Source organism: Epinephelus moara, chromosome 5 (assembly GCF_006386435.1).
Source record: "Epinephelus moara isolate mb chromosome 5, YSFRI_EMoa_1.0, whole genome shotgun sequence".
NCBI lineage: Eukaryota > Metazoa > Chordata > Actinopteri > Perciformes > Serranidae > Epinephelus > Epinephelus moara.
In genome coordinates, this window is record NC_065510.1 from 40,917,276 (window position 1) to 40,942,194 (window position 24,919).

At 40.8% G+C, this 24,919-nt stretch overlaps 1 protein-coding gene across 1 annotated transcript in view; it reads right to left on the reverse strand.

The window, feature by feature from the left end:
• The window catches only part of doc2d (double C2-like domains, delta), a 58,367-nt gene that overhangs the window by 14,147 nt on the left and 19,301 nt on the right, over positions 1 to 24,919 (reverse strand). The window contains exons 5-7 of the mRNA XM_050043399.1: positions 21,746 to 21,872; positions 21,468 to 21,524; positions 20,623 to 20,747 (exon numbers count right to left, since the gene is read on the reverse strand). Of these exons, the coding sequence (XP_049899356.1) occupies positions 20,623 to 20,747; positions 21,468 to 21,524; positions 21,746 to 21,872 (309 nt within the window). The remainder of the gene's footprint in view (positions 1 to 20,622; positions 20,748 to 21,467; positions 21,525 to 21,745; positions 21,873 to 24,919) is intronic.

The window sequence follows — 24,919 nt, forward strand, 5'->3', positions numbered from 1 at the left end:
GTCAGTCAGTCATTCTGTCTGTCCCACGTTTTTCTACTCACTGATGTGGTCAATCTATGTGAAACTGCACATAGGCATTGAGGATTGGTATAGGTAGAAGGTGACAAAGCTACCAATGGGTATGGACTAGTATTAATAATTTATATTATAAAAAAAATGATACTTGCCATTTGTGTATCAATACAATATTGCTAAGCAAAATATTGCGATACTATGCTGTATCTATTTTTCCCCCATCCCTACAATACAGCAACTAAATCAGGGTTTTTCCTCTGATCAACACGGCTTAGTTTTATCATTTGATCTGAGTTTGAGAGAAAGAGAGAGAGAGGGAGAGAAGGGGCGCAGCTCTCTCAATTCGCTTCCATAGGCATTTTGTGCCATTGGGTGGATTTGAGTTGGGCGATGAGCAGGGAGATCTGAGCACTGGTAAGATGAAAGGAAGTTTACCACAGTTCATGTACACATACTAACCACACTGTTATGATGCAAAGCTGGTTGAAAATTGGCAAAATATCCCTTAAAGGGAATAGCTTGGTATTTTGTGAAATACGCAGATACAGTAAAAATAAAACTAGCGTTAGCAGCCGGTTAACTTAGCTTAAAAACCTGAAAACATGGGTAAACAGATAGGCTTACACTCCGGGTTTTGTACAGATTAAAGAACAAGTTACGGTGAGATTTAGAAGTGTTGGTTGGTGATTTGGACAGATTTGGCTAGCTGTTCCCTTCTTTTTCCACTCATGTTAAGCTAAGCTACCTGACTGCTGGCTGCACATTTATTAGTGCCATGCATCCCTCTGATCCATTTTTCTAATTTAGTTTTGTTGTAATCTTTTAGGTGCCTGGTAAAAGAATTTTGATGTTTCCATCTTGGATTTCCAACCAAAATTCAAAATGGGCATCATAATGAAACACCATACAGAGACAAATAAACACAGTTTTCTGTGTAACTTTAGCATGGGGAATTGACTGGCGGGGTCATTTTCATGATACATTAACACCAGGGCTGTCAGGTTCAATGAGTTAATTCTTATGTGATTAACTCATTGAACCTGAACCTTTTCCTTATGTGAACTTATGTGATTAAGGTCCAAACATGACACTTTTTTAAAAAAAAAAATCATGTTAATTACATGCTGCTATTTTATCCCTTTGATGCACCCTTAATTTTAGTCAAGCTGCTGCTGCTGCAGTGATGGATAAAAAGGACACCACTGCTCTTTTGAATTGCTCCTTTCACTTTAAGTTTACAAGTCAAAAGTAGTATGCAATTTGTGTCAAACAGAATTAAAATATCACCATAGTGCTTCCAGTTTGAGCTACCACCTATGAGATGAGCATATAGGTGTAGCTAATCAGACTGATGTCATCAGGTAACCACATCACCAAAGATGGCAAAGCATTTTTTTGGAGTGAATGAATCGCCACAGACCTCTGGATGAAAACTAACTGAATAAGTTAACTACAGCATTTGCTGAATGGGTGACAACTGACTGCAGACCAGTCAACATTGTGAAAGACTGGGGTCTAGGGGACGTCCTCAGGTTGGCAGGTTGTGACCAGTCATATGCCTTACCATTGCAGGGAACGATAGTTTCATGCATACAGGACCTGTATGAATCAGAGAGAGCAACTGAACAGGAACTCCTGAAAAAGTGCTAATGCTGTCATATTAAATGGGATCACTGAACGTCAGTGAGTAATCAAAATGTAATCTCTGTGTAATTGCGGTCCATACTGACACTGATTAGGCATTGCAATCCTTTGCTTTAACTGTTGGATATACAGAAGAACGACGCTATGCAGGAACATGCCCAGCACCTCCCCAAAGTTGCAAATTAATGGGGCATTGCAAGGAAGGTGATAATAACTGGCACAGACGGTGCACAGAATATGACAGCAGCAGCAAGACTCCTGCCATACAAACACACGCTGTGCACTGCACACAGTTTCCAGACGTCAATTGCAACATCAGTCCGTGACAGTGGTTTTGACTATGTGTTGCTGCAAACTAGTAGGACTTGCCTTACCTTGTTATATGGACTTCAAAAATTTTGAAATTCATGTGATTAAAATGTGATTAATTATTGCAATAAATACAATTAACTCTTTCACAGCCCTTATTAAAACTTGAAAAATCTGAAAGTCAGATCAGTTGATGTACTTCCTTCGTCTCTGAGCAGTGTAGGATGAAGGGGTAACTGTAAATAAAGGTTTGTACAACAGAGATCCTCAATTGCATTTTTCCTTTGAAACGAGGCCAGAACAATCATTATTGCTGAGATCAAAGCAATTAATCCGTTGCTTTAATCTTTTGCCCTGTTGTGACAGTGAACTTTGCTGAATGGCAGAAACAAAGGCAGACTAAAAGTTTGCAAAATCTCTCTCTGAGATAACTGTGACCCAGAAGTCTTTTGAACAAAGGCAGGGACAGTGAGAGAGTGAAAGAGGAACAGAGAGAGACAGTAGACCACAGCAAGATCGTAATCACGCCGATGTCGGAGGACTGTACGCTCCAGTGAAGAGGCAACAGAAGGATCGCTGGAGGGCAATGGGAGTCATCATCAGCATAAATTCCAAGTCAAGATGTTCAGGCGGTGAGATATCTCACTCTTTCAGCCCCCCTCCGCTAGTGACGAATCCTAGCCTGACAGCTGATGCATGAGATGGGCTCGGGGTTGTCACTGCAGAGCCGGAATCAGAGCGAGAGTGAAGGATGGAGGGATGGAGGTGGGGAAGGAACAGGAGGAGGAGGAGGAGGAATTGATAAAAAGCAAGGTGGTGACACAAAGACTTGAGACATTATGCGCTGTCAATGATGAAAATGTCATTTTTTTATGATATGAAATGATTGGGCTGAAGTTGTCCTCATCAGTGACAATTGTGACTTCAGGCCTCCTACTTGTTGTTGACAACAAGATGCAAACACACAGTTTACTGGAAGTCATAACTTATTAATGTTTTCGTTGTCCTGTCTTAACCACGATTGACCAAAGGGGCCTCAATATCAAAGTTTGTCCACATGAACACAGCAACAACCTGCACCTGCTGTAGGCAGCTTTATCAGCCGAGAGTTTGCAAGATAAATCTAAGGGATCACATGATGGTTAGAGTGCATTTATAAGGAACAATAATATATGTCACTGTTACACAAAATTCAGTTTACTTTTTCTGAATCAGTCTGAGATGGAGAAGTCATTCCCTGGCTGAACTGCTCACCACTTGTATCTACATAACTAACTAAAAAAACCTGTGAAGGGAAATTGCAAGAAGAAATCACTGTATTACTCAGAGTTAGTTAGAATATTCAAATATGATGATCCTGTGGTGGGTGGGTTAGAAACAGGAGATGACAAATCAGTATATAGGTGGGAGGTGTCTAGTTGAGTCAGCTGGTGCAGCTACAGTACAATAAGCTTAAAGGTTCAGTGTGTAAGATTCAGAGGGATTTAGTGGCACCTAGTGGTGATGATTACATATTACAACCAAGTGAAACTTCATCCAGCTAGAGTTCCTTCAGTGTTCATTGTTCAGGAGGTTTTTACCGGGAGCTGAATTATCCGCAGAGGTCTCTTCCTCTCCAGAACAAACAGACCAGGTGATTTAAACTGGTAAAAACCCCGGATAAGCACGTTGCTTAACAAATCAAAGTTTCTCTGATGCTCTTTGGTGTTTTAGAGACAGCTGGCTCACCCACCACATGCCACTGTGTGCTCCCCTTTTTCTTTGGTAAAATCCATGGGGCGTTCTCACAAAGGTTCCTAGTACAAAGAGTTGCTCCTATTTATGAATTTATAAGAAAATTCCTAGAATGTGACGTTTTCTTAGAATTTTTCCTTAAAGTTAAGACTAGATCCTTGTAAAGACAAAAGTTATTCACAGAGCATCTTAAACCTTAAAAGAGCTCCTAAGGTGAAAACTGTTAGGAATATAGAGGAGGACTTTTAAGAGGCTTAAGAGGAGAGGAGAAAATGGCAGAAAGACAAATCGGTCAGAGAAATATTCTCCAGATGCTGGATGACAGTGAGTAAATAAAATGCTACAGATTAGAGTGTGCAGGGATAATATGTGTGGTCAGTCTCATTAGGGATATGCACACATTTCCCACCCAACACTATAACGCTAGAAATAAAATCATCACAAAACTAAGATATTTGGAAAACTGGAAAAATGCAACAGTGCAGCAGTCATGACTTGTGTCTGTGTTACCCTTCCATCAGCAGAGTGATCACACTGACAATGACACCACTGTCACAGTCAGCAGTTCCTCTGCCTTCTAATCCCCATAATTACCACACTATTTAGTATGTCAGAAAAAGATTTAGTATGTACCAATACATAGTATGTCAAATGCAGTATGCCAAAAATACCAGGATGTTCTACTACACCCAGTCTGATTTTGCAGTTTGCAAACCAGCGTGCTTTTCTGGCTATTCTGACCCACAATCCTCTGCACTCTCCTCGGCATTTTGTTTAATCTCCATGGTAATGAATATATGAGTAAAAGGGTCAAAGTTCAGGGCGTAACATTATGAGGAAGTAGTATGTCCCGATTGTGTAGCTGCAGTACCTACTAAAAGTAAAAAGAAAAAGTATGCATTAGCTGTCATTTCATTTCCCCTGTGTGTCCACACCTTGCTCAGAGTTGCTCTGAGAACTTTCCTAAATCACTTATAAGCCGGGATTCCTTACTTAAAGTTTTTAGGCTAAGTTAGGAGCTCTTTGAGAGTATTCTCAGAATGTGTACAAATAAGACCCCAGAAGTTTAGGAGTTTTTTTATCAGGCACTGAATGCAAAACAAACAGACATACTAAATAAACACAGACACGACAATATTCCATGTCAGCTAATATATCCCCCTAAATCCTACACACTGGACCTTATTTTCAACATTGTGATAAGTAAGGACCTCAGCTGTTTGGGGCGAATAAACACATAAAACGGTCCAGTGGACAAATTTGAATTATTATGAAAATTTGCATGAAGCCTCTCTGTCTGAAGACATTTCATAAAGGTTACTCTCAACAGCTGTGTCTCTTCTTTGGTTTATATTGCACCTGTAAAAACAGAGTTTACAAAGTGCTTGACAGATGCAACATTATGAATAAATACAAATAAAAAGAATAAAATCAATTAAAGGACAATAAAAGCAATGAAAGGATGATAATAAAGAAGAGACATAACATAGAAGCAGCTTTATAAAACAGGGTTTTAAGAAGTGGTTTAAACAAAGTCATTGATTCTACAAGCCTTATCTCCTCCAGTGGGCTGTTATGGAGCTGACAGGACCTGATGGCAAAAACATGGTCACCTTTAGATTTAAGCCTCAACTTTGGAATGGCCAGAGAGGCTACCTGAGGATCTCAAGCTGCAAACTAGCTCATATGGAGTCAACATGTCTTGGGCCAGACCCAGACGAGCTGTAGAAATGATGAGTAAAATCTTCATATCAATTCTAAACTGAAACCAATAAGAAACCGAGCTGCTACATTCTAAAATAATTGGAGGTGGGGATGTGTCTGAATCCAAGTATGTTATTGGAGTAAGCACAAATAATGTGAAGTTTTTCTTCTTTTTTTCTTTTTACACAAGATAAAAATGCCCATTCTGTTTGCAAATTAAATGTCACTAACAAGTCATTTTATTTACTACACAATAAGTAACCACAATATTCTGTAGTCACTCCCACTGAGTTAGCACACAGCTGACAATGGGCTGAGAGACGAGTCCAGACTATGTCAGTCTTGCAACAAGGAGGAGGAGACGTCACAAGCAGGAGTAGCCGGACAACAGCCTGGCGTGGCTGCTGGATTTCTTTCAACCCCCCAAAAACCATACATCAAAATGAAGCTAAGAATCTGTAGTTTTTACTGTATGTTTCAATTTACTTTATCTAAAACCTATTGGAAAAAAAGATTTACCTTGTATTTCAGCCAGATTGCATTTGTTTAAAATGTAACTAACAGCATGTATCAGCCATATGGAATGTTGACTTCAGCATCCTCTAACACTCTATCACGTATTTAATGGTCATTTAAACAGATGGAAACAAAAAGCACTGGGAAATAAATACAGCATTAGGGAATAAAAGTCCCCTTAAATAAATATAATTGAAAATCATCTTTAAAAAAAAAAGAAGACAAAACTAAAAAACTACATAGACTCATTTGTTTGTTTAGCCCTGTGATAGTCTGGCAACATGTCCAGGGTGTGCCCCGCCTCTCGCCCAATGTCAGCTGGGATAGGCTCCATCTGTGACTTCCACTATAAACTAACAATACATGTATTGGTATTGAAAAGTTCCGTACACATTACAAATGGATGGACATGTTGAACTATCCTGTGACATCTGGAAAACAAATATACAGCTTAAACTGTGTTTAATATAATGTTCTCAGTGCCACTGCACTCAACAAGGCAGTTCACATGATGGAACATGCAACATGCTGTCTCTCCCTCCCACCCCCAAACCAGAACATTCTACTCCAGTGACACACTCTGGGAGGCAGCTACGCTAAGCTAGCTTGATGCAAGATGGTTAGTAACGCCATTACCAGACCAGAAACAAGATCCTCCGATAACCTACAGGTCCGGGTTTTTGGAGCCACTTCAGTTTCGCTGTGAGTTATGAGGGTAATGGTGAGAGAGAGAGAAGGGGTAAAAACCCACTGAGCCAAAGAACAAGCTGCCGCACAACTACAGGCTCTCCTTAGCAACTAACCAAGTAGCACAAAACCCCTGAACCAGGGAACAAGTAGCTGCTGCGTGCCTCTTGTTCTAGCCTCTCGTTCAACAGTTAATGTTATCACAAAGCACACACCCATAGCACTGAGCTGTAACTGCCAGCATATTGGGTAGGCGATTCAGTCAGAGGACTGAAAGGTACATTCGTGACAACTGTTTAGCTTGTGTTTATATGATTGTTGCATTTAACAGAGATGTTAATTCATGTATTTATTTGACTGAAAGAGCTCAGAGAGTGCTTACCCAGACTTTAATGAGCCCATTTCAAGCTAGACCGTAACTCCAGCTTTACACAAAATAACAAAAGCCCAATTTATATTAGTTTTCATACATTTCAGATTTTAAAAATCAAGTGAATTTCTCTGGCATTTCTACTTTTTTGCTGTACTGAAAACATACCGAATCATGACACCACTGTACATATCGAATCAAACTGTGAATTTTGTGAACCATTACATCCCTGATATAAACCATGCCCACTTTGGGTCTTCTATCTGAATACATTTAAGGATCATTTGTTGGTTGAACAGATACAGATAATGACATCTGTGTACATTTGTGGGTGAGAGAGAGTGACTTTTGTTTGTTAATGCCCTCAGGAAGGACACACATAGACAATTCAGTAGCCAAACTGCAAATGTTCTGCACATACTGTACTACTAATAACCCCACTGTATACCTATTACACTCCAGATTATAGTGTTGTTGACTTAATGACGTTACCAAACAGCCTCTTCTTACTAGTCACAGGCTCTGTTAGGCCTTTATGGTATTTTTAAAGGTCATTTTCTCCACAAGCTAATCAGCATTAAAATACCTGATGCTTATACAATGCTCTGGCTGCCTTCGCAGGGATAAAAAACGAGAAGAAAGAAAGAAATCCACTGAGCGGAGTGGCCAAACAAAGCCTCTATTTGACCAGCAGCATGTGAGAGGGTGAGGTGAGAGCCCAGGGGACGTCTCAGTCTGAGCTGCTGTGCCAAATCACATTTTACACACGGCTCCGAGGCCGTTCAGACGGGGGATTCCAATTTCCAGAATAACAAAACATCATTTGACAGCGACATTCATAATAATGATAGCATAAATAAAAAATATTCTGCACAGCAGCAACCAAACTATAGCCAAATTACCGTAGAAAATTCAATGTGAAGAAGAATTCATAACATGGAAGGCTGGCCCATAGAGATAGGGGGGATTATCCTTTCAGTTTTTGTTGGCTGTTTCTTTAAAAAGTAGGTCATTCACAGCAAAATACAGTAAACTAACCAACCATATGTTTCTATGCTGTACACTACTATTTTGGCCATGTGTCACAAACCTCCGCTGACTGATAAGGTTAACAGGAATGACAGCTGCTCTTCTCCATAATGATGATGAGGATTAAACACTGTTCCATAAAACTATTTTGGTTTTTTTCTCTATAGGGAACAGTTTGGAACTCTTGCTAAGAATGACATATGTAAAGGGTGGACGAAATAACAGGAACACCCAGACATAGCAAATCTCATGCAGCAACACAACAGCCTCAAAACATCTGCCACTGCCAGAGTATGTTTTGCAGGGCGTACATAATGTGTTAGATATGTATTGCAGGTGTTAATGATTTTGTTGTCACCTCCTGTAACTATGCTATCTTCACATTACCTCACAACCTCATACTACAGTCACTAGCTCACTGTATTATAGCTATTACACCTTGTTCATTTTATCCAAGTCTCTTAATCAAAAAGTTCTGATCTTTTCTTTGAGTATGTTTTAAAGTTTGTTTTTCAAAATCTGTATTTTAGTGATACAATACTCACATGTCTATATGTACAGTGGCAGAGTAAGTCATTTTAATCATCTCCTGTCCATACTGGCCATAAAGCAATTCTTCCTGGCATGATTCCACTGTAAAGGATCGGGGACACAATCCAAGGTCCTTGTTCTGTGTGAAAATGCTTCAGGCGAAACTAATATGAGGCTCCAGCAGTCTCATTTAACCAAATCCAGTGGGTATCCTCCAATATAAAAGTCTTCTTAATATGAAAATCCCTCGTTATGTTACTATATCCTTCAATTCAGTTTCCCTACTGAATTTCATGCTAAAAATCTGTAACTTTGGAAGATACCGATTTGATTTGGCAAACTCAGACTGCTGACGCCTCAAATTAGCTTTGTGTCAGCTTCACTGTAGATTTTGTCGCCCACATAAGGTTTGTCCATACTTCAGTACAGATGCTGGAGGCTTGTACATGGACAGTGGGCACACACAGCTTCTATAGACAATTGCTCCATGCATGCTTGCTAGAAAACAAGATGCCCACCTCATGATAATGAGAAGAGCGTCTTTGTTTGTTGTATTTGGCTGAAGAAAAAGAAAAGTCAGAAAAGGAATATGATGCGTGACTGCTTAACCAGAATAGGACCAAGGATAAAGAATACGGTACGGTACATACAGTACACAAAACAAACTTCCGGTATATTTTCCTGGCAATTTTGAAATGCACATTATGTGAACCCTGGTGGCCATGTGGATGCAGCAAGTATGAACTGGGGTTTACATCAGAGTCACAAGAAGGGTCCTCTGTACATCCAATGTACGTATGGGCATGTGAGTACTGTAAAATGCTAGACTTGCAAGTTTTTGTCTTTTTGTTGTTTGTTTAAACCTACTAGGGAGGACCAGCTGTATAGAGCTTTGGCTTCTTGACCTCTTCTGTCCTTTTTTCTTTCATTTTGCATTTGTCTTTATGCTGTTTTTGTGTATATTGAATTAAATTACACCAGGTCATCTAACAGGACAGAGTTGAACACAAGCAGAAATATTGAAAATTCAACATATCTGGTCAACCCAGTCACCAGAATAAATGTTGGCATTATACTTTTATGCAAACCCACGAATATGTAACATTTGTACGTTATTATGTAGCTGACACTTTGAAGCTTTGAGGGGATTTTTAGGTGTCAGCGACGCTGTGGTTAATGTGTGGTTAGGTTTAGGCACAAAAACCACTTGGTTATAGTTAGGAAGAATCATCTTTCGATCCTGGCTGGAAACACAACAAAGTTACCGTAAAGCACATCTACTTTTCCTGGCACTATCCCTGATGGCTTTCTAAAAAACACCCATGTTTCTTGCCTAAAACGCAGCTTGTAAAACAGTGATGTTTGTTAAAATTCACCTACGTTTGGTGCCTAAAAATCAGTTTATAAAACAGTGAGAGATCGCTATAAAGCACACGTTTCCTGTCTAAAACGCTGCTTGTAAAACAGTGATGGGTCATTAAAAAACACCCACATTTGGGGCCTAAAAAGCAGTTTAATAAAGCAGCAACAGATCACTGAAAAACACTTATGTTTCATGCTTAAAACAGTGATGAATAGCTAATACACCCATGTTTGGTGCATGAAAAGCAATTTACAAAACAGCAAAGAGTCACTAAAAAACATCCACATTTGGTGCCTAAAAAAGCACAAATACACCCACGTAAGGTTCCTGAAACAACACAACCACGTTTGGTGCCTAAAAAGAAGTTTATAAAACAGCAACAGGTCACTAAAGCAATCTGTTTTGTTGTTGTCTCGCCTATGTGTCACATCATCAACCATCCCCTTCATTTCTGGTTGTCAAAGTCAGCTTTATATATTATGTCACTTATAAATGTTGATATATAAAACATATAAATGTAACTTATTAGTGGTTTGTAGAAACGTACATCTGTATTTGGTGCCATTACAACTACAATTGTACCCATGAAATTACATTTCTTCATCTCTCATCTCTCTTTGGTCTTTATGCCATTGGACCCACATGACAATTCCATGACAACTTGACAACTGAGCATGTGGTACCTAAAATCATTCTGACAGTCAGGGAGAGACGAGCTGAAGAGCGAGAGCATCCTTGTGAATGAGAGAAAGAAACAACAAAAGTATATAAGTGACAGGGAGACATGTGGGAGAGGGAGCTGTTGTTAAAAACAGGAACCAAAGTTATGACACCGAGATGCAAAAACCAACAAAAAAAATGTGATAGAAATATGAGTGACAATTGGAAAGAGGAGCTAAATATATGCCCGCTGCATTTTCACTTCACACAAGCATTCAGAGGGAAAAAGTGAGAGAACACAGAGCTGTGAAGCCTGGCAGTGTGCTTGGTCAGCAGGAAATATCTGACATGTTTTGCACTTTTTTCTGCCTTCACGTGTCTTTTTTTCCCCCTGACAGAATAATTTATTCTTTAAACATTTTAGGTAATGTGTGAAGAGCAGGGGAGAGGAGGGTCCTTCTGAAGGATGTAAACTCATTTAGTCTTGAAATGCTAATTTGTCCTTTTAAATAGAAGACAAATTAGTTCTGCGATAACTCTGACCTTGTGTCACTTGAATGGCTTCTAAAGGCTGCTTGAGAGAAAAGACCAATTGGAAAAGCCCTCTGGACAAATGCACAGAAATACACACACACACACACACACACACACACACACACAGCACAGCACAGATCAAGAGAGACACTAAGGCATCAAGATCAGCTTTAGTTACAGATTCCTCAAGAGAATTGCTGGTGCTACAGCTGCAGGACATCGCCGCTCTGACAGCGAAGTAAGCCAGAAAGCTAGCTAAGCAAATTAATTCCTTACTCCTATGTCGGCTTAATTGCTCAGTGTACTCTAGAGATGTAATTCACCTATGCCAGCAATACATTCACCCCCTATTCTTTGCTTTTTTTGTGTAAAGTTAACTTCACTAAAACTTCAGCTTTAATTATGTTGGGTCTATGGTAGAAAACACAAAAGGATGCATTAAAAGAGCAGCATATACTCTGCAGACCAACCACTGAACTGGGGTAAACTAGGCTCTTTGTGGTGGATACAGAGCCCCCTTTACAAAAGAGAACAAAAGGAAATGTTGGCAGACAGACAAATGAAAAATCCAAACAACTTAAATGCCAGAAAAAGGAATCAGATCAGAGCAGTGGCTAAACCAAATCATGTAACCTAAAAGAGTCTTTACGGAGAGAAACCTCGGTAAAGGGATGCAGAACAAGACAAGGGAGACACAACAAAAAGGAATGAAATGCAACACAGTGGGTAAGAGAGAAAAGAGAGACGGGAGGAAGAGGAAGAGCCAGATACTCTGGGTGCATACGTAATTTTTTGATGTACTCAAAAACACTGTGCATCAAAGTAGACTGATAAAGCACAAAGCGTCACTTTTAAAGTAGGGAAACAAATCGATACCTTGGAGAGAAACAAGAAAAATATGTGTGAGTGTGTGTGTCTCAGCAAGACGTGAGCTTCCTCTTCATTTTTTCTTTCCCTCATCTCTCTACACAAAGACCTTCAAAATCCCAATACTGTGGGTGAATGCTGAAAAAATTTTGTTCAATATTTCCCACTCATAAAACTGACTGAAGAACACCACCGGATACAAATGTTTTTCGATTCAATAATTGAAGCTGTCCCTGTTATTCAGACCAAACTTCCGTCTCTCTGCTTTCCATCTTCCATCTACAGCAAATCCTCTAAACTACAAAATATATTGTTCATCCATGCCACTAGAAAGATACTGTTTTCTGATCTGACATTGTTATGGTTAAGGTTTGATTAGGTTTAAACACAAAAAACAACTTGCTTAGGTTTAGAGATTTGGGTTGAGATAAGTAACTGCTACATCTATAACAACCCGGTCTCATTCCAAAGTCATCCAATACCGGCACTTGGTCAGTGGCTTCCAGCATCACACACCGGCGAAAAAGACATCCTTTCACGTCAGCATGATACACGGACAGTTGCCTTTACTGTTTAACGGTGGCTGGCAGCATCAGGAGGAAACAAGGCAGGATGCATTTGTTTTTGAAGAAAAAAAACATCACTTCACTGCGCTGTACCAACGTAGTGCATTTATTTTGAAAGAGACTATATACAAACGGTATATTTCGTGTGAACATGGAAGTGTATTTCAAAAACAGACAATGCATGTAATAGGCAGAAGTTGACACAGCGTCCCAGAACATCAAAACAACCAACGCACCCAGGGTACCTTGCAAGTCATATGTCGACGTGGAAAGTCCATGACCAAACATTGATAAGCAACGAGGCCAGAGTGAGAATGTGTTGTTTATAAACTGCATATGCATATAATATGCATTTTATCCAAAGTGCTTTACAATTCAGTGTTTTAGTACTTGACATGGGTCTTGGTCTCCAGACCGGTCTAAAGACCACTTTTTGAAGGTCTCGTTCTCATCTTGGACTTAGCCGCAATTTTACTTGGTCTTATCTCGGTCTGAGATGAAGAGGATTCAGAACACTTCATATGTATGGTATGGGATAAAAAGAGATGAATAAAGAGTTACTGTTTTCTGAGGGTATTTTCATAGGAATGTGGATCTTTAAGAGCAATTTGAGGAGTGCCTATAATTTGCATGTTCCAAATTTTCTTGTTAAGTGTGGGACTCGCATTGGTCTGGTCTGGACTGACTCTCAGTCCCTAATAATCTTGGTCTTGTCTCAGTCTCCATAGACTCTGGTCTTGGCCATGACTTAGTCTCATTTTAAATTGTCTTGACTACAGCATAATCACAATTTGTCTCTCATACATCCATTCACACACACACTTGGCATGATGACCTGAAGCAATCTGCGATTCAGTGTATTTCGCAAGGACACTTCGACATGTGGAGGGGAATTGAACCTCCAACCCTTAGGAGATATAGTGGTTTGGGTTAAAATGACTACTCTGTTAAGGTAAGGGGACCTTCATCGTCATAAACTACAATAATAACTACATGTTAAAGGCCGTGGAACAGTCATGGTCATGGTTGAAACAAACACACATTGACTGTCAATAGGAAATGAACAGCTGTGTCTTGTGTTAAAGTCTGACGTTTCATTGTCCCACTCATCCACCCCGACCTCCCTCTGCAGGCTTTGTGACTCTAAAATAACATCACATCACTTCCTCCTCCATGCTTGAGGGACAACTCATACTTCCTATGCTAGAGGGCTTTGTCACTTCATGAGTGGACAGTTAAAACATGTAGTGTGCATTATGTCAGCCAGTTTGTGTAAAGCTGGACCTGTGGTCCTGCAATGATGCATGTACATTTTTCTCTGGATTTACGCAGAGAATGGTGTTATGGGTAATTGTAATTCACCGGGGATGAGGAGTAAAGGTTGACCAAAGAACACCTGGTGATCCCCAGAAATACATACAGAGACTGGGATACACCCAGTCAGACAGAAAAGAAAGCTGATGACCCAGAACTCTGCAGGACCCTATTTGATGGCCTATTATCCAGGAGGGGTGTCAGGCAAAAGTAAGGTAGTAGGTTGTAGTCGCTCACAGAAGAGTCAAAGTGCACACCTCCAAAATCTCAAACAATGTTTCATGTGACTGAACATTTCAAACAAGCTAATCAGTAGATCAAATCTTGTCAGGTGGTTGGCTGAAAACAGCAAAAAAACAGCCCAATACCAAATGAAAATGTTGGCATTGTATGTTTCTGCCAACCATGAATATGTTATATTTCCACATTTCATACATATTATAACAACGTTTCTAAAGTGACGTAGTGTATGAGCTGACCAGTGTTGAGTGCAACATGTTGCTGTAATCATATGAAATTTGTCTGTTACACAGTAATGTAACACGTTACTGTTCTAAATTCAGTAATCACATTATGGTTACTAATTATCAGTCAAACAGTTATGTAATTACTTGCATTACATGTGTTCCTCAATCATTTGCATATTAGCAGATATAGAAAAAACAACAAATGTGCTGACAACAGTAACACTGTCCAGTGCGTCCAGAGGCTCTTCAGCCTGCCCAGTCTTGAGCTGACTCCGAGGAGGAACAGGTTGTCTGACAAACGACAGATTTGATGATCTACTTGAGTGATAAACACATCAAATAAGCTGGACTAGTCTGATATATACCCATGGTGAACAACGTTAATGACTTTGAGTGTGTTTGGTGTGTTCAATGCTGTTCATTTGCCATTTATACATGTTTTTTTCCTTTTAACTCTCATCATCTAATGCTGTTAGGAGAGCCAGTGTCTTACATTATTTTATTGAGGCCTATTGATACATTATTAATATGCATTTAATATTTGTACTATGCAGTGTTAGGAAAGCCAACCTCTTTTATATATTGATATGTTTTCATTTTGAGGCAGTTAAAGTCTACTGCAGTTCCTACTTGATTTTCCAGATCCTTGTTTTGTGGTGATATGTGAGAATATGTAAGGCTTAATGTTGTATTGCTAAACTGAGCATAGCGTTAGTTCGGGCAGGACACGATGTCAAGCTCAGCTCACATCCCAGCTACATCAGCTGATCTCAAACAGCCCAAGAAAACTGATGGGACAGCTGATTGACGAAAGGGAGTCAGCTGATAGATCACATGATTCCTTTCTATGCAACCAATTGGCAAATCTCATTCAGGGCGCCCTTTTAAAACTGCTTCAGCCTGCCTACTGTTGCTGCTTCCTCTGCAAGTTGCTTTGCAACCCGCCTCCACCCCAGCTCCTCCTCCCGCCTCCACCCCAGCTCCTCCTTTTCATGCTGTATCTGACTTATCAATGTCATTTCTGGTTGTCTTTGCTGCTGCTCTCAGCGCATGGAAGGGCAGGGAGGTTTGCCTCTCTCCCCTGCAGAGGGGCCCAAGAACAGAGCCATACCACCAAATATAATGCTGCACCAAATATGATATTGCAAATGGAAATAAAAGTTTTCTTTGACAAAAGTGTTCCTGACTGAGCTGGCAATTATGTGACAATACGTCTCAGGCGATGTTGCAGAGCAACGCAAAAGTAATGTAACAAGTAGTGTAATGAATTACCTTCTGAAGGGAGTAATTCGTTAAAGTAATGCATTACTCTCTTTTAAAGTAATGAGTGATCTGTAATATATTACTATACTTGTGCAACAACCCCAACACTGAAGCTGACTTTGTCATGAGGGGGTGGAGGGGATGGTGAATGCTGTAACACCTGGACAAGATGCCTGCCAAGCTGCAGATCACTGTTTGAGACCAACAAACAACAAAAAAACGGTTGTGTTTTAGCAAGTTATCGTTATTTCCTGCAGCTTTTTAAGACACCAAACATGGATGATTTGTAGTGACCTGTCACTGTTTTTCCAGCAGAGATAGTGCCATCTTTTACGGGGACACTGCTGCAATTCCAGCAGGAATTTTGCCCCCAAAAATGAGTATTTAAAGCCAAAACATTTCCTACCATATTCAAGTGTTTTTGTGCCTGAACCTAACCACAAGTTAACTACATGTTACGACCGGCCTAGGTCATAACATACAGTTCTTAAACTGCACACCTTTCTCCAAAGCATTTTATACCCTGATGAAGACCCTCTAGTTAAAACACGCTGGTTTACCCATGAATCACTGAGGGACTTTTAACTACAGTCAAATCATCTTGGATGCATTTTCGGACTGCCTGAACTATGGACTTTCACACTGAGTGAGCTGGCCAGTGCTTGTTTTTTTATCTTTATATTAACCACAGTATTGCTGTTGTAAAGTTTCCAGGTATCCACTATATGCTGAGATATTTCCTGGTGATTGGGTTAAAAATATGCACACAAGAATGTAAAGTATATATATAAAAAACAGGCAGGCAAAAGTCACTGAATGACACCAATGTACATTCACTTCCGTGCCGCCGGCAGAAGCATATTCCACTTAAACGCACATTAGGCACACAAAGGATCAGGAGGAGACTCATACAGGCTAATCCATCTCTTTCTCTGCATCTTTTACCACCAACCTCAGGCCATAAACACATTCTCATGGTCAAAAAGATCAAATGCAAGTCAGCAGTAGTTTCTCTATTATTCAGCCTTCAATAAATGTATTCCAATCACATTCTTTGGATAAACTAAAGAAACTAAAAGCTACTTTAGATCCGTTAAAACTTCCTTTACAAGCAATTTCAGGAACCTGCCTCGAAGCCTCCCACTACTGGAGGAGGCGTTGGCTGCAGGATTGGTTGTCCTGTGTGGGAGCTCTCTTACTCCCTGCACTGTTGGTATTTAAGTAAACCAGGCAGATCAGAGATGGAGCTGTGTGGGTTTTATCTGTCACTAAGGTGGCTCAGGTGTGCAGTGTTGGACTTTGCCTTTCCTCGGCTCTGTGTTTGAAAGGCACTTTTAAAAAGCCTTGCATCGGCTGAGATAAGTGCTCTGTCTGGCACAATAGTAGTACAGTATGACTGGCAATATGGCTAGACCCACAACTAGCAATTGTTTTAATTATTGATTCATCTATAGATTTTTTTTTTATTAATTGGTTAATCATTTCATCAATAAAATCTCTAAAGTTGATATCTTCAAATTGTTTGTTTTATCAAACCAACAGACCAAAAGATATTTTATTTATAATGACACAAAAAAAGAGAAAAGCAGCAAATCCTCACATTGGAGGCTTCTCTTCTTTAAAATGACTATAACAATTCTCAGATTATCAAAATTGTTGATAATTAATTTTCTGTCTCAGCGTTGAACTGATCCATGTCTACCGTTTTTCTGCTGTGTAATTGGGACTGCTGTCTCTGCTGGATAGCAGTGACATTTTCAGGCTCAGTGGCATTACAGGCAGCTGGCCTATCAGACACCTCCATCATGTGTCTTGGAGACTGTCATGGTTATATTCTCCATCAGCTTACTAAAATGGAGTTTTATTGTGTGAGGCTTATAGTGGCTTTACATTTGGTCTGTGGGTTTGTGCCACGCTGGTGTCAGAGCGGGGTGTCTGGCTTCGCCCACTCCATCCTGTCAGGTTATGTTCTGTAACTCTGGGTTCTTTGAGCAGCCTCACAGCCCTTTAACCTCAGCTGTGTCCATACGATGCACTTAGTCCACACAGATTTATGTTCTGTATTCACAGTGCATGAGTGACACAATACCTATACTCAAAAAGTCAGTATGCAGAATAAGGGCCCATCCCAATACCCCTCCTTAGCCCTACCCCTTGGCCCTACCCCTACATTTGCACGTTCCCGCGAGGGGTAGAGGTGTCCCAATTCCTTTTTGCATGTAGAGGTAGGGGGCATAATGACGGGTAGTGGGTATCAAACTAGCCCTTTGGAGCGAGGGATTTCATATGCTGACTTGCCAGCGAGGGGTAGACGTCGCCATGGCTACAACCGAGCAAGAGACGGGGAAAAAAGTCCATACATAGCTAACGTTACCGTCGTCAGGTTGCTTGTTAGCTAGCTAGCTAGCTCACACTGGCGTCTGTCATCTGTCCTGTTCTGCAAAATTGTCGGATTTTTCACATTACGATAACATGCCAGCTAGTATAACTATGCTGCCTCGTACTGTTAGCTGGTTAGCTAGCTATCTAGCTAGCAGAAGTCCCCTGTCGTCTGTCGTTCATCAAACAAGGCATGATGAATAATGCAAACGCGATCGGTAGGATGAACTCAACCGGAGACTCCATTGTAGATGCTGGTTGGAAATGTAGATGGCTCGCAGCTTCCTGTTTAAAATAGTTACGTGGACGTAACCGACGCGGTGAAGTAGTGAGTGGTGTCCCAATTCCTAGGGAAAGATTTCAACCCCTACCCCTCGTTGCTTCATTTCGAGGGACAAGGGGTAGTGGGCAAGGGCTAAGGGGTAGTAGACAAGGGGGGTATTGGGAAGGGGCCTAAATGCTTGATTTCGAAGGGTGCTCTTAATGTACACTATTGTCCCACAATGCAATGAACAGTAGAAATGCAGGAGCTGCTCACAGCTGAATAAAAAAAGATGTGACTGGGGACAAAACTCAGAAAACAAACAAAAAGTCTTACGTCTTTGGAGAAACATTTTGCTGGCTGTTTGTGAAAATAAACTGGCAGTGGCATTCTACAGTTACAGCTTTTCCAACAGCGAGCAGCTTCTCTATTTCCTCTGTGTTTGAGACCTTATTGCGGCTGCTAGTGTTTTCTAAGTTTTGGATCTGGAAAACAGAATAGGTGCAGAGTGCAGAGGTCTACAAAGCTTCAGGTGGCAATCCAAAGACTTGCGCTAGCATAGCACATTTTATTTTAGTGTGTAATACAGTCCAGAACACTCTGTCAATTATTTCCAAAATAAAGCTGTTCTGGGATAAAAACCTTCCTGAGTCATATACCACAATACTGACAACATGTTCACTGCCAGTGTTTTTCAACTGAGTGTCCCTTCAGTATCCACACTTGGAAGCCAACGATGAGGATATACAAGGCGGGTGACAAATTAAAAAGAAAATCCATCCATCCCTTTAATAGGAACAGTGGCCCTGTTATGCTGTGGGGGACATTATGTTGGCATGATTTGGCTCCATTTGTCTCCTTCAGGGAAGGGTCACTGCAGATTCAAGTTGTTCTGAGTGATCATCTTTATCCTATGATGAAACATTTCCCTCCTGAAGGGAGTGGTCTCCTCCAGGATGAAAATGCTGCCATTCATAGGGCTAAAGGGGTCACTGAATGGTTTGATGAGTATAAAAATTATGTGAATCATGTACCATGGCCTTCGCAGTCTCCACATTTCAACCCAATTGAACATCTATGGGAGATTATGGACTGACTTGTTAGACAGCGCTTTCCTCCACCATCAATGAAACACCAATTGAGGGAATATCTTTTGGAGGAGTGGTGCTAAATCGCCCCAGTGGAGTTACATAGACTTGTGGAATCAGTGTCAAGGTGCATTGAAGCTGTTGTAATTATCAGGTTCACATACAGTAGAAGTGTATGCACATCCCAGTATTATATCAAACATATCAAAATCAGGAACTAAAATTCCCACCTTGTGCTTGAATACCTCTGTGAACTAGTCAAGTTGCAGTTAGAGTTTACATCCATGTCTGTCCAGAGTCATATGTAGCCATTATAGTAGACAGTGACTATGGATGTTTCTGCAAAGAAGCTTTAACTTCTAAAACATGTATGCCTTACACACATCCTTCCCTCTCCAGCACAGAAGATCTATCAGCACAGTTTCAAGGTGGACACCCAAGATTAGTGTCACCAATTCAATATCTGACCAAATGTCTCTCCTTCTGTTCTTGAGTTATGACGTTAAGTAATGGCTAAAATGTCATCATTTTATCCTATTTGACATGTGTGAATCTTTTCATAATTAGCGTATGAATTCTTACGTTATGACCAAAACTGTTTTTTTTTTGAGGTTACCGTGACCTTGACCTTTGACCACCAAAATGTAATAAGTTCATTGTTGAGTCCAAGTTAACATTTGTGCCAAAATTGAGAAAATTCCCTCAAGGGGTTTTTGAGATATTGCCTTCATGAAAATGGGCCAGACAGACAGATAGATGGACAACTCGAAAACATAACTGGCTATGGCTGTTGCCGGTGTGGAGCCACAAAAAAGGCACCCCCACACACATTTAATCCAATTTACACACCTGAGTGAATAAACTCATAGTCACTGATCTCATGTTGTTTCCCATACATGTGGTCACTGTGACTCTATTGGTCATGCTAACTTTGCGCTCACTCTCTACATTGTGGAGATTTAGGGAAGTGAGAGCTCATACAAACCAACTTAGATCCCTGTGAAGTGAGCCGATGGGGCTATTCCTGGTGGCCCTACTTTTGTGTTTACATTGGCTCAGAAACAACTGTTCAAATGATTAATGCAAAAATTATATATTTTCTCCTGAATCATTACAACCGAGGTGGTGAGTCACAAAGGAGTCACAACAGCCACATCTACTCTATGAGAAATATGCCAGGTTTAAATAAACCTACACACCCGGTCTTTCCGTGGTACTACAAGAACACCACACACTTGTGAATTGCTAATGCAGAATGGCTGAACTTGAGCATAATTTGTAGGATCCCAGGTTTGTTCATAAAAATCAGACATGACTTACATTTTGACGAAGGGGTCAGAGTAGCCGTTGGAGTCCATGGCAGCCAGATGGGCACAGCGTATGATCCCAACCAGCAGGCAGCCCTTCTCTGTGTTATAGCACAGTGACACCAGGATGCGGCCACGCTGGGGACACAGAAAACAACAGTGTCAGACACAGCACCTGTTTTCAACCTGACATTTCCCTCTTGAGTGAATACACAGTGGGGAATCCAGCAGTCGGGTCAATGAAGTTTCTTGAAGCACTTTTAACTCAAAGCAACATATGTAAAACATGAATCAAATGGAAATAAAATAATAGTGATTTGTTGTAGCATTGTCAGTGTCTAGGATATAGTGTTTTTTGTTATGTATGGGCAACAGGAGTATTCAAATTAAAGCTTATAATTAAAGGCTTTATCTGAGCCCGGCATATCGACATTGCTCCTTTCTCCTTCTAATCTCTGGGTTGAACCATACACTGAGTCTAATCAGAGACCAAAAGCTATTAGCCCCTGTCTCTAAAATCATGAAGAGCAATGAGATAGCGACCACCAGAGGAGGAAAACACTGGAGCACCAGCCTTGGTGTAATTTACAACATGTAGTTATATAGAGCCCTGTGAGTGGTTTCCTTTCACACCAGTCTATTAGACTTCATGCCTCAGACACATATACTAATTAAAAAAGGCCTAATTAAACTTTCTTTTCCTTTAGTAATGGTGGAAACAGAGAATAAATTACAACTGCTGAAAAGATAAGAAAATGTATCAGATAAAGGAGAGTAATAGGAAATTCTAGTGAGCTATGTTTTGGTTGAAGGCGGTAATAATAAGATCGGTGATGATAAAGCTGATGATAGTTTTACCTCCTCCTCTGCCACGACCGCTCCCTGCTCCACTGTTTGATTGTTAGCTTCTTTATTCTGAAATGAATAAGAGAGACATCATGGTTATAGCCCACAGAGCCTCCAGGTGCATATCTATTACACATTATCATGCAGCAATTCAAATTGATGACTGATTGCCCCCAAGGCAAACATGCACAATGGAAATAGAAGACATCTTGATATATATGTCCACAGAAACCCATTTGGTATGTATGTGCATGCACACACACACACACACACACACATAATGTACCTACCTGTGCAATTCTCTCGAGGCCCATATTGTAGCGCTTGTTCTCGCCCTCTTTCAGTTTCTTCAGAGCCACTCTCACCTCTCCGATGAATTCATTTCTTCCGAGTCTGTCCATGTCACACACACACAGCCTTTTCGCACGCAGACACGCATACAAATGCAGAGATACAGAGGAGAGAAGCAGGTGAGTCAGTGAAAAGTTACAGATGAACCCTCCGCCGCCGCTCTGCTCCGCTCATTATTGTGAAGCAAGCGTAGACTGTGCCAAATATATCCAAAGTGCATCTGAACAATCAATCAGCTCTCCCATCTGCAACACAAGACGGGTTCCCGGTGGTTTCACGTGAGCAACCTCGTGAATGATGAGAAGTTGTGTGACTGCTGAGGAAAGAGAGGGTTTCCAAAGGCTTTCAATCACTGCTGTTGTTCCATCAGACACTAATGTGTTGTAAATGAAACATGTACGAGGAAAGGGATTGTTTGAAGCAGGTAATCAGTTGAAAGGACATTGTGATGTGTTGTCTAAAGGTAAAACAAATTAAAAGGATTGATATCAGTTCATTTGCATTCAGTTTGTGTTATAGCAGCCTGGTCTGATAGAAATATGTGAAATGGACACAAACTTTTAACAACACACTACATGGTGGTGGGCACAAAATGTGTGTTGGCAACACAACAGGAATGCCATGGTCAATTAGGATCTTTGTCATGTTGGACACGCAAAATCAGTATAAAGAGCGAGAAAGTCCGTGCGTGGCAGGAGGGCTGGTGGATGGGTCAAACAAAACATGGACTTTAAACCAGTAGACTGCCAGTCATGTCACGAGTGAAAGCAAAAATTAACAGTTTCACTTCAAAGTGGTCAAAAAACAGCACTTGGGCTGTAAAAGCCGTCCTTTTACGTCAGCATGACACACGACTGTTCACCGGTATTGTTTAACAGCGCACAGGGCCGTCAGGGGGAGAAGTGTCTGGACAGCAACGTATGTTAAGGTGGCAAAAGTCCAAGTAGGGCGGGTGGGAGGGGTGTTGGTTGGGTCCAGCACCCACCAACTTTGACCCAGAAAGCTGGTGTTTGCCTCCTGTATGATTGCAAAGTCAATCCCTGTCCTTCTGTTCTGAACTCGGGATCAAGCATTTATTGTTGAAGGAAAAAATCGGCAATTTACAGTGTTGTACCGGTGCAGTGTGTTTATTTTGAAAGAGACTGTCTGTAAACTGTACATTTCCTGTGATGTGTAGCATGTAACAAGCAGCATCCCAGAACGTCATCAACCAATGCACACAGGGTATCTTGCACGTCATATCTCAATGTTGAAAGTCCATGAACAAATGTTGATATGTGACGAGGTTGGAGTTGAGAATGTGTTGGAAATCCATTTATTCCTATGAGTCTTAGGGCCCCAGGAAGAGCGCTGGGCTTCGAAGCCAATTTTCATTTTGACCAATCAGTAAAATTACAACTTCAGAGTCCGTCAGGTGATGCCACTGGGCCAAGACTTTTTCCCATAGACCAACATTGTAAAAGAGATGTCTGTAACTCATTGGATATTTTTTCTGAGCAGCACAACTCTTGCAAAATGACTTGTTTCACGATCAGGATTTAATTTATTCTGTCTGATAACATTTGGAGTACTAGTAGAGCCCCAAGATTAAATAATTTTATTCCAATTCAAGCTAGTGGAGCACTGCTGGAAGCAGCAGGCTCGACCTGCAGAAGTCTCTAGTGGCCCAATGATCATCCTGGTAATTTTATAGGCTGCAGTTGAACCATTTTGGCTTCATGTGCCTGCCACTAAGCAACACATTCTCACTCTGACCTTGTAACATATTAATGTTTGCTCATGGACTTTTCACGTGGAGATATGACGTGCAAGGTACCCTGGGTTTGTTGGTTGGTGATGTTCTGGGACGTTGTGTCAACTTCTGCCTGTTACATGCACTGTCTGTTTTCAAAATACACTTCCGTTTTCACAGGACAGTTTGCATACAATCTCTTTCAAAATGAACACACAACGTCAGTGCAACACCACAAACAACAAACACACATGGTCATGTTTTGCCTGCACACACACAAGGTTGGATTTAGACAACAAAAGCATGTGGTTGGGTTTAGGTAAAAAGAACAGGGTATGGCTTTACAATCACATGGGTAACGAACATCATCATCCCAGGTGAAAGTTGGTGGTTGCTGGACCCATCCAGCACCCCTCCCATCCGCCGTACTTGGACTTTCAACGCCTTAACTTTCATTGTTGTCCTGAAGCATTTCCCCCTGATGCCGTTAGGCATCGTTAAACAATAACAGCAACCAGCCACATATCATGCCAATATGAAAGGATGGCTTTTTTCATGGGTTTCTCACACCGGAAGTCACTGACTAAGCGCTGATTTTTGACAACTTTGAAGTAAGACAGGGTTGGAATGGGGGCTGTATCCAGGTCTCTTTACACATCCATGATGAGAACCTCCATAATCTCTGATGTTTGTGAAACTCCTCCCTTCATTTTTTTCGGTTCATAATTTGCCTTAACTATGTTGAAAAATGTAACTTTTGCAGAAGATTCCAGACACACCGTATGCACTGTGCCACAGGAAGGCCAACCTCCTCACTTATTTGTAGCCATAAATTATTGGTCCTGTTTCTGTCTCTATACTGCTCCATGCACATCATGCCATCCACGAGATTGGATGGCAAAAAACACTGAAAATGAACTGTTCTGACATTTCTGTTATAATACAGACACAAAATCAAACTGTGCAGAAGCAAGGCCTTACATAGACACTTTATGTAACAACCCAAAGTATGAAGGTTGGGTATAACGCGTTACAAAGTAACGCGTTAGAGTACTTTGATTACTTTTTACAGTAACGAGTAACCTAACGCATTAGTTTGCTGTTTGAGTAATCAAATACTTAAGTACATTTTCAAACAAGACATCAATTACTTCCATTACTTTTAGAACGCTGGTCCTTCAGCTCCGAAACAGCAACGGCAGTCGTTTGGTTCTAATAACGGAGATAACGTTAAACCTATCAGTCTGAAAGAAGCCATGAAGCTTGTGGCTCGCTACGTGGTCGGAGAAATGCTGCCGTTGTCTACGGTGGAGTCTAAATAGGTGGAGTAGGACTCGCTGACAGACATATTTCAGACTCAGGACTTGCATTATGCCTGGTA